General features: G+C 60.8%; 1 protein-coding gene across 2 annotated transcripts; it reads right to left on the minus strand.

The window, feature by feature from the left end:
- Positions 1–6,986: 6,986 nt before the first annotated feature.
- On the minus strand, positions 6,987–11,833 carry LOC100086680 (zinc finger protein 883-like). Of its 2 annotated transcripts, none has more exons than XM_007655845.3 (4): positions 11,789–11,833; positions 10,096–10,166; positions 9,671–9,797; positions 6,987–8,653 (listed from the first exon to the last, which is right to left on the minus strand). In XM_007655845.3, the coding sequence occupies exons 2-4, from the start codon at positions 10,126–10,128 to the stop codon at positions 7,044–7,046; spliced, it is 1,770 nt and encodes a 589-aa protein (XP_007654035.2). In that variant the 5' UTR covers positions 10,129–10,166; positions 11,789–11,833; the 3' UTR covers positions 6,987–7,043. The 2 variants fall into 2 exon arrangements, with proteins under 2 accessions (XP_007654035.2, XP_007654037.2); XM_007655847.4 differs by lacking the exon at positions 11,789–11,833 and adding an exon at positions 10,241–10,608.
- Positions 11,834–12,419: the final 586 nt, after the last annotated feature.

Raw genomic sequence — 12,419 nt, forward strand, 5'->3', positions numbered from 1 at the left:
TGCAGAGCCCTGGACTAAGCGCTTGGAAAGTCCAGTTCGGCAACACAGACAGCCCCTGCCCAGTGACGGGCTCACCGTCCAGAAGGGGGGAGACGGACAGCCAAACGGAACGAGGAGACGGGCCTCCCTCCCATCAAAGTAGATGAATCGAATCGTAGATCGTCAGGAATAAAATAAATGGAGTGATAAATAATGCAGACGCATATGCACGAGTGCTGTGGGGAGGGGAAGGGGGTGAAGCAGAGGGAGGGAGCGGGGCAGAGGGAAAAGGAGGGCTCAATCGGGGAAGGCCTCCTGGAGGAGGGGAAGAGAGTGAGTTCGGAGGACGAGAGGAGGGAGGGCGTGGGCCAGGGGTCGACGAGGCCCAGCGGGAAGGGGAGCGGAGGCAGGGGAGCGGAGTGTGCGGGCTGCGACGGAGAAAGAAAGGAGGGAGGTGAGCTGATGGAGAGGCCGCTGAAGCCAAGAACGAGGTGGTTTCGTTTCACGCGAAGGTCGAGAGGCAACCACTGGAGGTTTTTGAGGAGGGGACCGACGGGCCCAGAGCGTTTCCGTAGAAAGACGATCCGGGCGGCGGAACGAAGAACCGACTGGAGCGGGGAGAGACGGGAGGAAGGGAGATCCGAGAAGAGGCTGACACGACCGTCCGGTCGGGATATGACGAGAGCCTGTGCCGGCGAGGTGGCGGTTTGGGTGGAGAGGAGAGGGCGGATCTTGGCGATGTCGTGAAGGTGAGACCGGCAGGTCTCGGTGACCGATCGGACGTGTGGGGTGAATCAAAGGTGACAGTGAGGTTGCCGGCCCGTGGGACGGGAAGGACGCCGGTCTCCAAACGAGAAGAGCCGACCCCCGCGCTCCCTGCTCCGTAACGGCCCAAAGCCCCTTGCCGTTTCGGGAGCGCTAAACCCCAAGACCCTAAGACGGCTCCGTGAAAAACGACGCCAGACTTCCGAGGACCCTCTTCGCGTCGGAGACCTGGAATTCGGGGGAGACCTGACAGCCGCTGGGAGGTGGGAGCGGGGGCGAGGAGGCCCCTTCCTGCAGAGCCAGGGGCAGGAAACCACACCTCCTGTGGCCTTTATTCCTATGTTGCTTCCTGGACTTTCTCCAACCTCTCCTCAAGGTCTCTATCTCTCCGGGGAGCGTGATGATAATCCTACGGTACCTGTTAAGCGCTTACTATGCGTGAAGCATCGCTCTAAGCACCGGGGAAGATACGAGGTAATCGGGTTGGACACGGTCCCTTGTCCCGCGTGGGGCTCGAGGTCTCGATCCCCATTTCACAGATGAGATGACTGAGGCCCAAAGAAGCGAATCCCAGGTCACGCAGCGGACAAGCGGCAGAGCCGGGATTAGAATCCGGGGCCTCTGACCCTCAGCCCTCGGCTCTTTCCTTGGGCCATGCTGCTTTCGGTCCTCTCCGCAGATTTTAGATTCACTCACATTCATTTCTTCGGGCCTCGGTTACCTCATCTTTAAAATGACGGCGGAGAGCGGGAGCCCCACGTGGGAGAGGGGCTGCGTCCGACCCGATCCGCTTGCGTCCACTCCGGCGTTCGGTTCGGCTCCCGCCGCAAAGTGAGCACGCTGACAGACACCGCGGTGACTGTTATTATTATTACTACAATTTAAAAGGAAAAGAAAGCAAAATTCGTTTCCACCCGAGAGACACTCCACCAGGTCTGGAGGAAGGTGGCGGAGCCTAGGAATGTGTCCGCAGCAGCGCGGGCTAGGAGCCGGAAGTTTCAGCTCTCCTGGGAATGCAGGTGAGTAGCGGGAAGGGAAGGGCAGAGTCAGTAATCAGTCGATCGCGAGCGCTTACTGTGTGCAGAGGACAGCACTGAGTGCCTGGGCCAGTCCAATATAACAGACACATCCCCTGCCCGCAGTGACCGTCCGGTCTAGAGGGAGCAGCGGGCGGCTCGGTTGCCGCGACGTCCGGGATGCGGGCGAGAGGGGGTGGGGACGGTGCCAAGTCTTACGGTTGGGAGAGAAAGCAGTCGGTCGTGCTTACTGTGTCCAGAGCACCGTACTAAGCGCTTGAGAGTACAATAGAACAATAGAACAGACACATTCCCTGCCCGCAAAGAGCCGGCGGTCTAGAGGGGGAGACGGAGATCGTTAGGAATAAATTGCGAGAGGGGGAGACAGAGATTTCTAGTATTTTTGCAGATACGGACATAAGTGTTGTGGGGCTGGGAAGGGGGCTGGATAAAGGGAACAAGTCAGGGTGATGCAGAAGGGAGTGAGAGAAGAGGAAAGGAGGGCTTGGTCAGGGAAGGCCTCTTGGAGGAGACGGGGCCTTCAGTAAGGCTTTAAAGGTCGGGGAGACTCGTGCCCGAAAGCGGGCGGGCGTGCCACGGGGCCGACTCAAGCCGTGGCGGGGCTGACGTCCCAGCCCTCTCCTCGCAGATGAGACTTGTTCCGGCCCCCCCCGTGGTCCCCCTTTCCTTCCCTACCCCAACCGTCCTCAAGTGGCGGGCAGAGTTCAATCCGACCCTCCCGGGTGACTCCTTTCATTTCTTCGTCCCGGCGCTCAGCCCCGCGTCGCCCGGAACCCGAGCCCCGACCCGTTGAGCCCCGGAATCCGGTGCCGCTCCAAACCCCTGCACCACATCTCCGCCCGTGGACACCGACCGCGTGGCGACAGCCAACCCGGGAGGGAGGGTCCTGGTCTGCCCCACCCGGAGGAGCGGACTGTGACGGTTGACCGCGGGGACGGACCGGTAAGTCAGCAACCGATGGAAAGTTGGGGAGAATTTGCACCGGCACGATAGCCCGTGAGAGGGAACGAGGAAACGGCCAAAGAAATAACAGACCGGATGTGCCAGGCCACCTGTGTTCAGTGACCGGATTTGCCCACTTGGGCCGGTTTCCACCCAGAGGGAACGGGAATGAAGGTGCCCGGACTGTAACGAGCTGCCGTTCGGTTGTTTCTTACGCCTCCTCGGCGGAGTGGTAGCAAAAGGAAAGTTCCCTATCGCCCAGCGGCTTCCAATCTAACGGCCGGACGGAGTCAGAATGTCTTTATAGAGGGAGCGGGAAGGAGAAAAAAGAGAAAACAGCAAGTAATACGAATGTATCAAGATGAAAAAGGAATAGATTCAGCATACAGATATTCAGTCAGTAGTGTTTATTTAGTGCTTTCTCTAGACAGTCGCTGTAGTAACCGCTTGGAAGAATACGACGGAATCGGTAATAAGCAGTGCAAGTGGGTACGTAAAAACGCGCGTCTCTGAGTGAGCTCTGGAGATAGGACTGAGATTTATAAATGTCAAGGGTGTCTTGGGGGTCGACGTGCCTCGAGCGTTAAGAACGGGAAAGAGCGTGGCCTAGTGGGAGGAATATTGCCCTGGGAGTCAGACGACCTGGGTTCTAATCCTGGCAGCCACTTGTCTCCCGTGGGTCCCGGGGCACTGAGCAGTTGGAAAACCGAGGCTCAGTCACTAGGACGAGACAAGGGAGCACTGAGAATCGTATCCGTCGGGCCCTTTTCGAGGGGCAAGCGCTGCAGTCAGCCCTGGGGTGTCTTAGGAAAATCCAGTCGGCTTGTAGTCCGAGTGTCTGGAAGAGCAGGCCCATCATTCCCGTTTTACAGCTGAGGAAACTTAAAGGACCAGAGCGCTCAAATGACTTGCCCGCGTACACAGCCAAAACTAGAACCCAGATCTCTGAGCCCCCTATCTTTGCCACCAGCCACACTGCCCCTCCAGCTTCACCCCACAAGGAGCGGCATGGCCTAGTGGAAAGTGCCCGGGAGTCAGAGGACCTGAGTTCTAATCCAGACTCTGCCACTGGTCTGCTGTGCGACCGCAGGCAAGTCACTCACTTCCCTGTTCCTTACTCTCCTCCTCCTTAAAATGGGGATTCAATGCCTGTTCTCCCCCCCTACTTAACCTGTGAGCCGTGTGTGGGCCAGGGGCTGTGTCCACCCTGATTAACTGGTAACTATCGCAGCACTTAGAACGGTGCTTGATACATAGTAAGTGCCTAACGATCACCTTAATAGTAACAATCTCGCTTCTGACGTCTTTCTTTCGTTACAGGGGAACCAGAACCCAGGAGGAGCCCATCGGAACAGAAGACGGCAGCCGTCGACAAGGACCCGGCTGAGGGGTGGTTTCCTTTTTTTTAATGGGCTCTGTGGAGAGCTCAGTACGTGCCAGGCACCGTTCTAAGCGCCGGGATAGAAACAAGATAATCAGGTCGGACACAGTCCGCGGCCCCCGTGGCGCTCACGGTCTTAATCCCCACTTTACGGATGAGGTGACGGAGGCACAGAGAAGTGATTTGCCCAAGGTCACCCAGAGACAGGTGGAGAAGGCATGATGAGAAGACAGAAGCCCCTCTGTCGTCCTTTCCCCTTCAGCTGTGACCTCGACTTTGGACAGGTCCTGCATCCAATGTGATCTCGTATCAATCAGTGGTGGTTACCGAGCGATGCCCGTTCGCCGCGCCCTGTACTAAACGCAAGGGATGGCACGGGGTAAGAGTCGGCGGACAAGTTCCCCGCCCACAGAGGGCGTTCAGTTTAGAGGGGGAGACAGGCTTGAAGATCAATCGTGGATTCGTTCGTAAATGCCGAGCGGCCCGCGATGGGGTGAATATCGAGGACTCACAGGGGAGCGGTTTGCCTGTTGGCATTCCCTCGTATCCCGGAGTTTTATGGGAAGGCACAGGCTGCCTACTGCTTGACGGTGGTTTCCCTAAAGGAGATCACCGCGCCCATCCGGGACCTTCGTCTCAAGGTAGGCCCGGAACAGGATCGGCGAGGGACGGTTCCCCTCACGCCTCACAGCTAAGCCCCACCGTACCTACTCGTTCCGATCGGCCCACCTTGACCCCTATTAAGAAGCCATTTTTTGCTATCTTTCCTTTTTACGGTATTTAGCCGCCTGCTCGGTGCCAGGCACCGGCCTCGGCCCTGGGGTCTGCCACGTACGAAGGGGGAGGGAGTCACGGGCCAGAGCACGGAGGCGGACGGGGGGCCGGCAGCAAGATAGAGATGGAGGTAGGGATTTCTCCTCACTAGGCTCGTTGCCTAGATGCCGTGTTTTAGTTTCAGCGAGCGAGGGGCGGGAGACCAATGGGTCGGTGAGACCGACGCGGTAACGGAGGCGGGAGAGGACAGCGTGGATCAGTGCGGAGGCAGTCGGAATGGAGAGAAAGAGGCGGATCTCAGCGATACCGTGAGGGCGATCTGGTGGCGGATCGACCGCGGGTCGTACGAGAGAGTCGAGGCCGCCGCCGAGGTTCCCGGCTCGTGAGACGGGGAGGAGGGCGGCACCGTCTGCGGGGATGGGGAGGATGGGGGAGGACGGTTTGGGCGGGGACGGTGAGTTCCGTTTCGGACACGTTAAGTTTGAGGTGTCGGTCTTCTCGGCACAAAGAAAGAGCGACGCTTTCATTTCCTCTTTATTTTATCAGGCCGGGGAGGGGACGGAACAAGGATCCGCTCCAAAAGGAGGCATCGCGGGAGAGGTGGGATCGATCGGTGCTATTTACCGAGCGCTGACTACGGGCGACAGTGCAATACGAGAGAATCAGCAGGCGCATTCCAGAAAGTAGACGTAAACTGTCCAGACTCTGGAGAAAGAGGAGAACGGGGCAGCCGGCGAGGTGTCGGCTCTCCCCCGGAGTTCCGGGTCTCTGCCGCGGGACTTAGGTCCGTACCTGCCATTTGTTGATATCGACGCCCGCCTCCCCGGCGTAAGGATCCCCGGGAGGGATCTCGTCTACGGACCGTTGTGCTCTGCACACGAGAGGTGCTCCACAGATCCCACCGACGGCCACCCAGAGGCTCCTCGGAGGTCCGGCTTCATCGTTCGCGGAGCCGTCTCTGCGCTTACCGGGCTCGCCCGGGTCCGGGGGCGTCCGTGAGCTCCGTGACAGAGCCGAGGTGGGCAAACTAAATGTTTTCCTCCAGTGCAGGTGGGCAGGCTGCCTATCCCCTTACTCCATTACGAGCCCATCACCCCTGCGGATCTGAGGAACAGCAAACCTCAGAGGACCTTTGGAAGAACAGACAGAACTGTGGTATTTGTTTAGCGTTTACTGTATGCCAAGCGCTGTACTGTCAGCGGACCCCGGGCTTTGCAATAACAACAACAATAATAGAATTAAGCGCTTACTACGCGCCAGGCGCCGTCCTAAGCTCCGGGGTAGCTACAAGCTGATGGGGTCGGACACGGTTCCTGTCCCACGCGGGGCTCACGGTCTTAATTCCTGTTTTACAGATGAGGGAACTAAGGCGGAGAAGCGACGGGACGTCGCCCAAGGCCACACAGCGGAGAAGCGGCGGAGCCGGGATTAGAACCCCGGTCCTTCTGACTCCCGGGCCCCGGGCTCTATCCGTTAGGCCGGGCCGCTTCCCTTCGAAGCGAAGTATCCTCAGGCAGCTCTTCCCTTCCTCCTGCTGAGCCCGGACCGGAGACGCCGAGCCTCCCAACAGTTAGGGGTGCTGCCTTCCTTCCAGACCCTTGGTGAGGAAAGGGAAGATTCCCGGGTGGGAAGTTCTGCTGCTGTGAAATGCTGCCCTGCGGCAGGATCGCTGGGTATAAGCACTGGGACGAGGGGCTTCTTAAAATCCCCCGGCCCTAACACGCTCCCCCCCCACCAGCCTCTGTGAACCCCCGATAGTCTCGGCTGCTGTGGGCGGATCGCCGGGCTAGCTGAAGTCCAATCCAGCCGGTTGGCTACGATCCCTGGAGAGGTAGAGACCCGGCACGGGTGACGTTAAAAATCGAGAAAACATAAAAAAAAAAAAAACCAAACCCCCCGAAACCAAAACGTATAAATAGAGACGGCGGGACTTGGGGGTCTCCTGCCCCTTGCCCCGCGGGAAGGGGCCGTCCAAGAGTCCGACGGTCGCCGTCGCGACTGTCCCGAGGTCCCCAGACTCGGAGAACCTTCCCGAAGACAGCCGCCGCCCCGTCCTCCCCGTGCCGCTCTCGGAGAGAGCGGGATAGGATCCGGGGGGGGGGGGGGGGGGGGGGGGGGGAACCCGGGACCCTCTCCCTCCCGCCCGGCCTACGCCCCGGCGCCGTTTAAGGGTCGGGTTTTTCTCCACCGTGAACCCGGAGGTGCTTGGAGAGGCTCGGGCGGCAACTGAAGGCTCTTCCGCACTGGTTGCATTTGTAGGGTTTCTCCCCGGTGTGAGTCCTCTGATGCACGGTCACGTGTGAGTGGCAGCTGAAGGCTCTTCCGCACTCGGTACACCGGTAGGGTTTCTCTCCGGTGTGAATCCTCTGATGCGTGACGAGGTTGGAGTCGCGACTGAAGGCCTTGCCGCACTCCTCGCATTTGTAGGGTCTCTCTCCCGTGTGAGTCCTCCGATGCGTGATGAGGCTCGAGTGGCGACTGAAGGCCTTGTCGCATTCGCCGCAGCGGTAGGGCCTCTCGCCGGTGTGAATCCGCTCGTGGCAGACCAGGTGCGCCTGCCGACTGAAGGCCTTCCCGCATTCGCTGCAGACGTAGGGCTTGGCGCCGGTGTGAATCTTCCGGTGGTTGATCAGGCCCGAGTGGGACCCGAAGCGCTTCCCGCACTGGTCGCATTTGTAGGGCTTCTCTCCGGTGTGGCTCCTCTGATGGATAGTGAGGTTCAGGTAATGACCGTAGGACTTCCCGCACTCGTCACACTTGTAGGGTTTCTCGCCGGCGTGCATCGCCTGATGTCTGCTGAGGCACGAGCGCTGAATGTAGGCCTTCCCGCACTCGTCACATTTGTAGGGTTTCTCTCCCGTGTGAGTCTTCTGGTGGTACAAGAAAGCCGAGCGGCAGCTGATGACCTTTCCGCACTCGTCGCACTTGTAGGGTTTCTCGCCGAGGTGGATTCTCTGATGTTTGATGAGGAGGGACCGATAACTGAAGGCCTTCCCGCACTCGTTACACTCGAAAGGCTTCTTGCCCGAATGAACCACCTGGTGCCTGATAAGGTTGGAGTGCTGACTGTAGGCCTTTCCGCATTCGTTACACTCGTAGGGCTTCTCTCCGGTGTGAATCCTCTGGTGGTGAACGAGGTACGAGTGACGCCGGAAGGCCTTTCCGCACTGGGCGCAGTTGAACGGTTTCTCTCCCGTGTGAATCCTGTGGTGTGTGATCAGGTGTGAGCGCCAAAGGAAGCACTTCCCACATTCGTCACATCGATAGGGTCTGCTTCTCGTGTGAGTCCTCTGATGCTTTGTGAGGTCCGAGCGGCGACGGAAGGCTCTCCCGCATTCGCCGCATCGGTAGGGTTTCGCTTCGCAGTGAGCTCTCTGGAGTATGACGACGTGGGAGCGGTCGTAGCAGGCTTTCCCGTATTCGCGACATCGGATCCTCTCCCGGCAGGCGAAGGCTGGGGGGGGACCGAAGGCTTTTCCGCACGGGTTACGTTCACGGGCCGTCTTCCCTTCGGGGGACTTCTCGTGGACCTCGCCGACGCTCCTCGACCCTCTGTCCCGGCGGGGGACCTTCCTTGCCCTCCCGCCGCCGCCGCCGCCGGGACATCGGCCCGGCCTTTCGGATCCGCCCTCCTTTTCCCGGGTGCGTCCGTCCGCGCGAGCCGCCGCAACGTGCTGCCGGAGGCTCCCCGAGAGGGCCCTGTGTAGATCCGCTTCTCCGGCGACTTCCTGCTTCGGGGAAGCTGGCTCCTTAAACTTGCCCGCGGTCCTAAAATCTAGAATAAACACACGGCAAACGAAACTCGCGACGGTTCCGGCCGCTGGTTATTCCCGTTACGCCAGTCGGCGCGGGACTGAAGTCAGCGTCCTCTCCCGCACTCCCGGTAAACTCACGACCGTCTGCTTGGGTGAGCGGGGGGCGGGGGAGGGGGTCCGGGCGGAGGACGCGCGAGTCGGATGAACGGAGGCCTTCCGACGGTCTCGGGACCACGTCGTACTCCCGCTTACCGGTTTTCCACCGGCTGAGGGGGAAACGCTCCCGCGTCAGATTTCCCCGAAACCCGAGGGCCGGCTCCCCCCCTGGGGGGAGGAAAAGTCTGGGAAAAGACCAGCTCCGTTTCTTGTACTCGAATCCCGAGCCAGGTTTGGATCGAGATATTAAATAAGAGGGCGCTCAGGGCAGCTTGGTGACGGATCCTTGACCCGCGACAACCCGGCTCCTTCCCCCTCTTGCTCCCCTTAGGACCGCAAACTCCAGAGTCAACAGCGATCTCCTCTTCGCCGCCTCTAACAGACCCCAGCCTAGTTCTGTGTGACTTCTCGGCTCCTGTCGCCACTGTTGAGAATGTGGCCTTGTGGAAAGAGGGTGGTCTATGATGACAATAACGAGAATAACGGTATCTGCTAAGCACTGGGGTAGATACGGGGTCATCGGCTCGTCCCACGTGGGGCTCACAGTCTTCAGCCCCCGATTTTACAGATGAACGGCGGCCCAGAGAAGTTAGGTGGCTTCCCCAAGATCACACGGCAGACGAGTAGCGGAGCCGGGATTGGAACCCACGACCTCTACGACTCCCAAGCCCGGGCTCTTGCCACCGAGCCACGCCGCCTCCCCGGGTTCTAATCCCCCGGCCGCCACTGCTCTGCTGTGACTGGCTCGCTTTATTCTCCGCTCCCCGCTCCCCGCTCCCCCGTGGGAAGGTCTCCCGGGTGCTCAGTAGAGCGCTCTGCACCCTCTGCGGGATGCAGTCAGATACGATTCACCGATTGCCCCCGGGAGGCAGAGCGCTTACCGAGCGAGGTGAAGTTCACGTAGTTTTCGAGCATCACTTCGCGGTACAGGTCGCGCTGACTCGGGGCCAGAAGCCGCCACTCCTCGGGGGTGAAGATCACGGTCACGTCCTCCAACGTCACCGCTCCCTGAGAGGCCACCAGACTCCGCCCTCAGTCCCCGCCATCCCCGCGACGAGCCGGCCCTCACCACCCCCCCCCCCCCCCGGGGCGGCGGGAGGGGACGCGGCAGCGTCGGGGGTGCTGGGCGCGGGAAGGGAACGAGGAGACGGAGCGAAGGGAGACGGAGGCCGGGAGGCCGAGGGGACACGGCGCCGAGCCGGATGGACCGGTCCCGGGCGGAGGAAGCGGGGTCGGCCTCCCGGAGAATCTCCGGGTTGAGGCAAGGAACCGACGCCTCGGGTGGGCAGAGGGATCCACCGCTCACCTGAGTCCCGGCTTCCTCGAGCGCGGCGGCCATCGTCTCGTCTCCCGGGGAAGGGCAACGCCCTCCTGGAGCTGGAGGAGCCGAGGAGGGGAAAGTCACTCTGAGCGAGACGAAGGTCAACACCCCCTCCAGACTATAAGCTCACCGCAGGCGGGGAACGTGCCCGCCAACTCCGTGATACCGTCATCTCCCAAGTGCTCCGTCCTGGACTCCGCTCGCCGTAAGGGCTCGGTAGACGCCACCGATTTACCGACCGGGTATGGGCGGTCAGAACGGAGGGCGACCCCTCAACGCCCCTGAGAAATAATGGGGGGAAAGGCGAGGAGAAAGTGTGCAGAGGGAAAGGATGAAAGGGGATGAGCCAAACTATAGACAGAAGCCTAGGAAATGATCGCCGAGGAAGAGCCGGAACCAGGGTGGGGAGGGGGTGCGAGGGAAGGAGGGAATGGATAAAAGAGGTGGGTTGGGGGGGGGGGGATAGAGAGAGAGGTTAGAACTGAAGCCGAGAGTCAGAAACAGGCCCAGGTCACCCAGAAGGGAGGGAGGGAGGGAAAGAAAGAAAGAAAATAAAAGAAAGAGAGAGAGAGAGAAAGAGAGAGAAAGAGAGAGAGAAAGAGAGAGAGAGAGAGAAAGAGAGAAAGAGAGAAAGAAAGGAAAGGAAGGAAAGGAAGGAAAGGAAGGAAAGGAAGGAAAGGAAGGAAAGGAAGGAAGGAAGAAAACAAGCCTCGGTCTCCTGCTCCTTGAACACCCGTCCCTCCTGAGGTCGGTTCCCGATTCCAGTTCTACCACAGAGTTCAAAAGGAAAAGGGCGGGGGGGGGGGTGAAAAAGGAGTTGCAAAAACAACGCTGAAGAATAAATCTAGTATTTAAGTGCTTCCCGTGTGCCAGGCACCGTACTAAGCACCGGGGTGGAAAGCGGCGAACCGGGTTGGGTCCCTGTGCCACGGGGGGCTCCCCGTCTCAAGCCCCATTTTACAGATGAGGAAACCGAGGCCCGGAGAAGTGAAATGACCTGCCCAAAGTCGCACGGCAGACAAGTGTCGGGGCGGGGATTAGAACCCGTAAAAGGGAGGTGGAGGGGGGAGCGCAGGGCAGAGCACGGAGTCCCTCGCTCCTGCGAAGACGACCGGTGAGAGGCGGCAGATCTAGCAGAAAGAGCACGGGCCTGGGGAGTCGCGGGGCGTGGGTTCTAATCCCGGCACCGTCTCGGGTCTGCTGGGTGACTCCGGGCAGGTGGCTTCACTTCTCTGGGCCCGAGTCACCCCATCTGTAAAGCGGAGATGAAAACCGGGAGGCCCAGGTGGGGCAGGGCCTGGGTCCGGCCCGACGACCCCGTTTCCATCCCAGGGCTTAGAGCAGTGCTTGGCACAGGGCGGGGGCTCAACAAGGACCGCCGTGACTGACGTCTCTGCCGCAGGCGGGCTGACGGCGCATGCGCGGTGCCTCCCCCCCCCCGCCGTTCCCCCCGGCCGTTCCCCCTCCAAGGAGCGCGGCTCCCGGCATGCTCCGGGCCGCTCTCGGGCGCCCCCTCTCGACCGGCCGCCCCCCGCCGCAAGGGAGAAGCCCCGGGGCCGCCGAGACCCCCGGGGTGGGGCGGGGGGGAACCGCCGCGGCGCCTCCCCGCCCCCCTCCGGCAGACCGCCTCCCCCGCAGACGGCGGCCCCCTCCCCGCGCGGGGCGGCCCCGCACGCACCCACCGCCGCCTCCCCTCCGGCAGGCGGGCTCCGGCGGCCGGAAGCGCTTCCCCGCTAGAGCGTCGCCCCCGTCCCCGCCCACTTCCGGTGCCCTTCTAGGCCCCCGGAGGCCCCCCCCCTCTATGGTCTCCGGCCCGGAGCCTGAGGCCCGGGGCGGCTGCCGCACGCCTTTTCCTCCCACAGACGCTTGCCCACTTTGATAAAAAATACATAAATGAATCGATGACCGTATCGCGGATGGGCACGTAGACCACGGCGGGCTAAGAGAGGGGTGAATAAACTTAACATTTCACTTCCCTGGGCCTCGGTTCCCTCCTGCGTCGAATGGGGATGAAGGCCGTGAGCCTCACGTGGGACCAGCCGGTGACCCCTTATCTCCCCCAGCGCTTAGAACAGTGCTGTGCACGTAGTAAGCGCTTAACAAACACCGCAATTATTAGAGGGAGCAAGGCGGGGCGACGCGGAAGGGAGCGGGAGAAGAAAAAAGGAGGGCCGAATGATCGGAAAGGTGGCATCGGCTAAGCGCCTACTATGTGCCGGGCGCCCTTCTGAGTCACGGGGTGATGGGGCGGTCCCACCTGGGGCTCATAATCTTAATCCCCATTGGCCCGTTCCTTCGTTCGGAACGTA

This window comes from Ornithorhynchus anatinus, chromosome X3 (assembly GCF_004115215.2).
Source record: "Ornithorhynchus anatinus isolate Pmale09 chromosome X3, mOrnAna1.pri.v4, whole genome shotgun sequence".
In the NCBI taxonomy this organism is placed as follows: Eukaryota; Metazoa; Chordata; class Mammalia; order Monotremata; family Ornithorhynchidae; genus Ornithorhynchus; species Ornithorhynchus anatinus.

Excerpts from the sequence above, each read along its gene's own strand:
- LOC100086680 (XM_007655845.3), bottom strand. The coding sequence starts at position 10,128 with ATGGCCGCCGCGCTCGAGGAAGCCGGGACTCAG. Across the intron at positions 9,798-10,095 it reads TCGAGGAAGCCGGGACTCAG|GGAGCGGTGACGTTGGAGGA; the intron begins GTGAGCGGTGGA and ends GTGGCCTCTCAG. Across the intron at positions 8,654-9,670 it reads CGTGAACTTCACCTCGCTCG|ATTTTAGGACCGCGGGCAAG; the intron begins GTAAGCGCTCTG and ends TGTTTATTCTAG.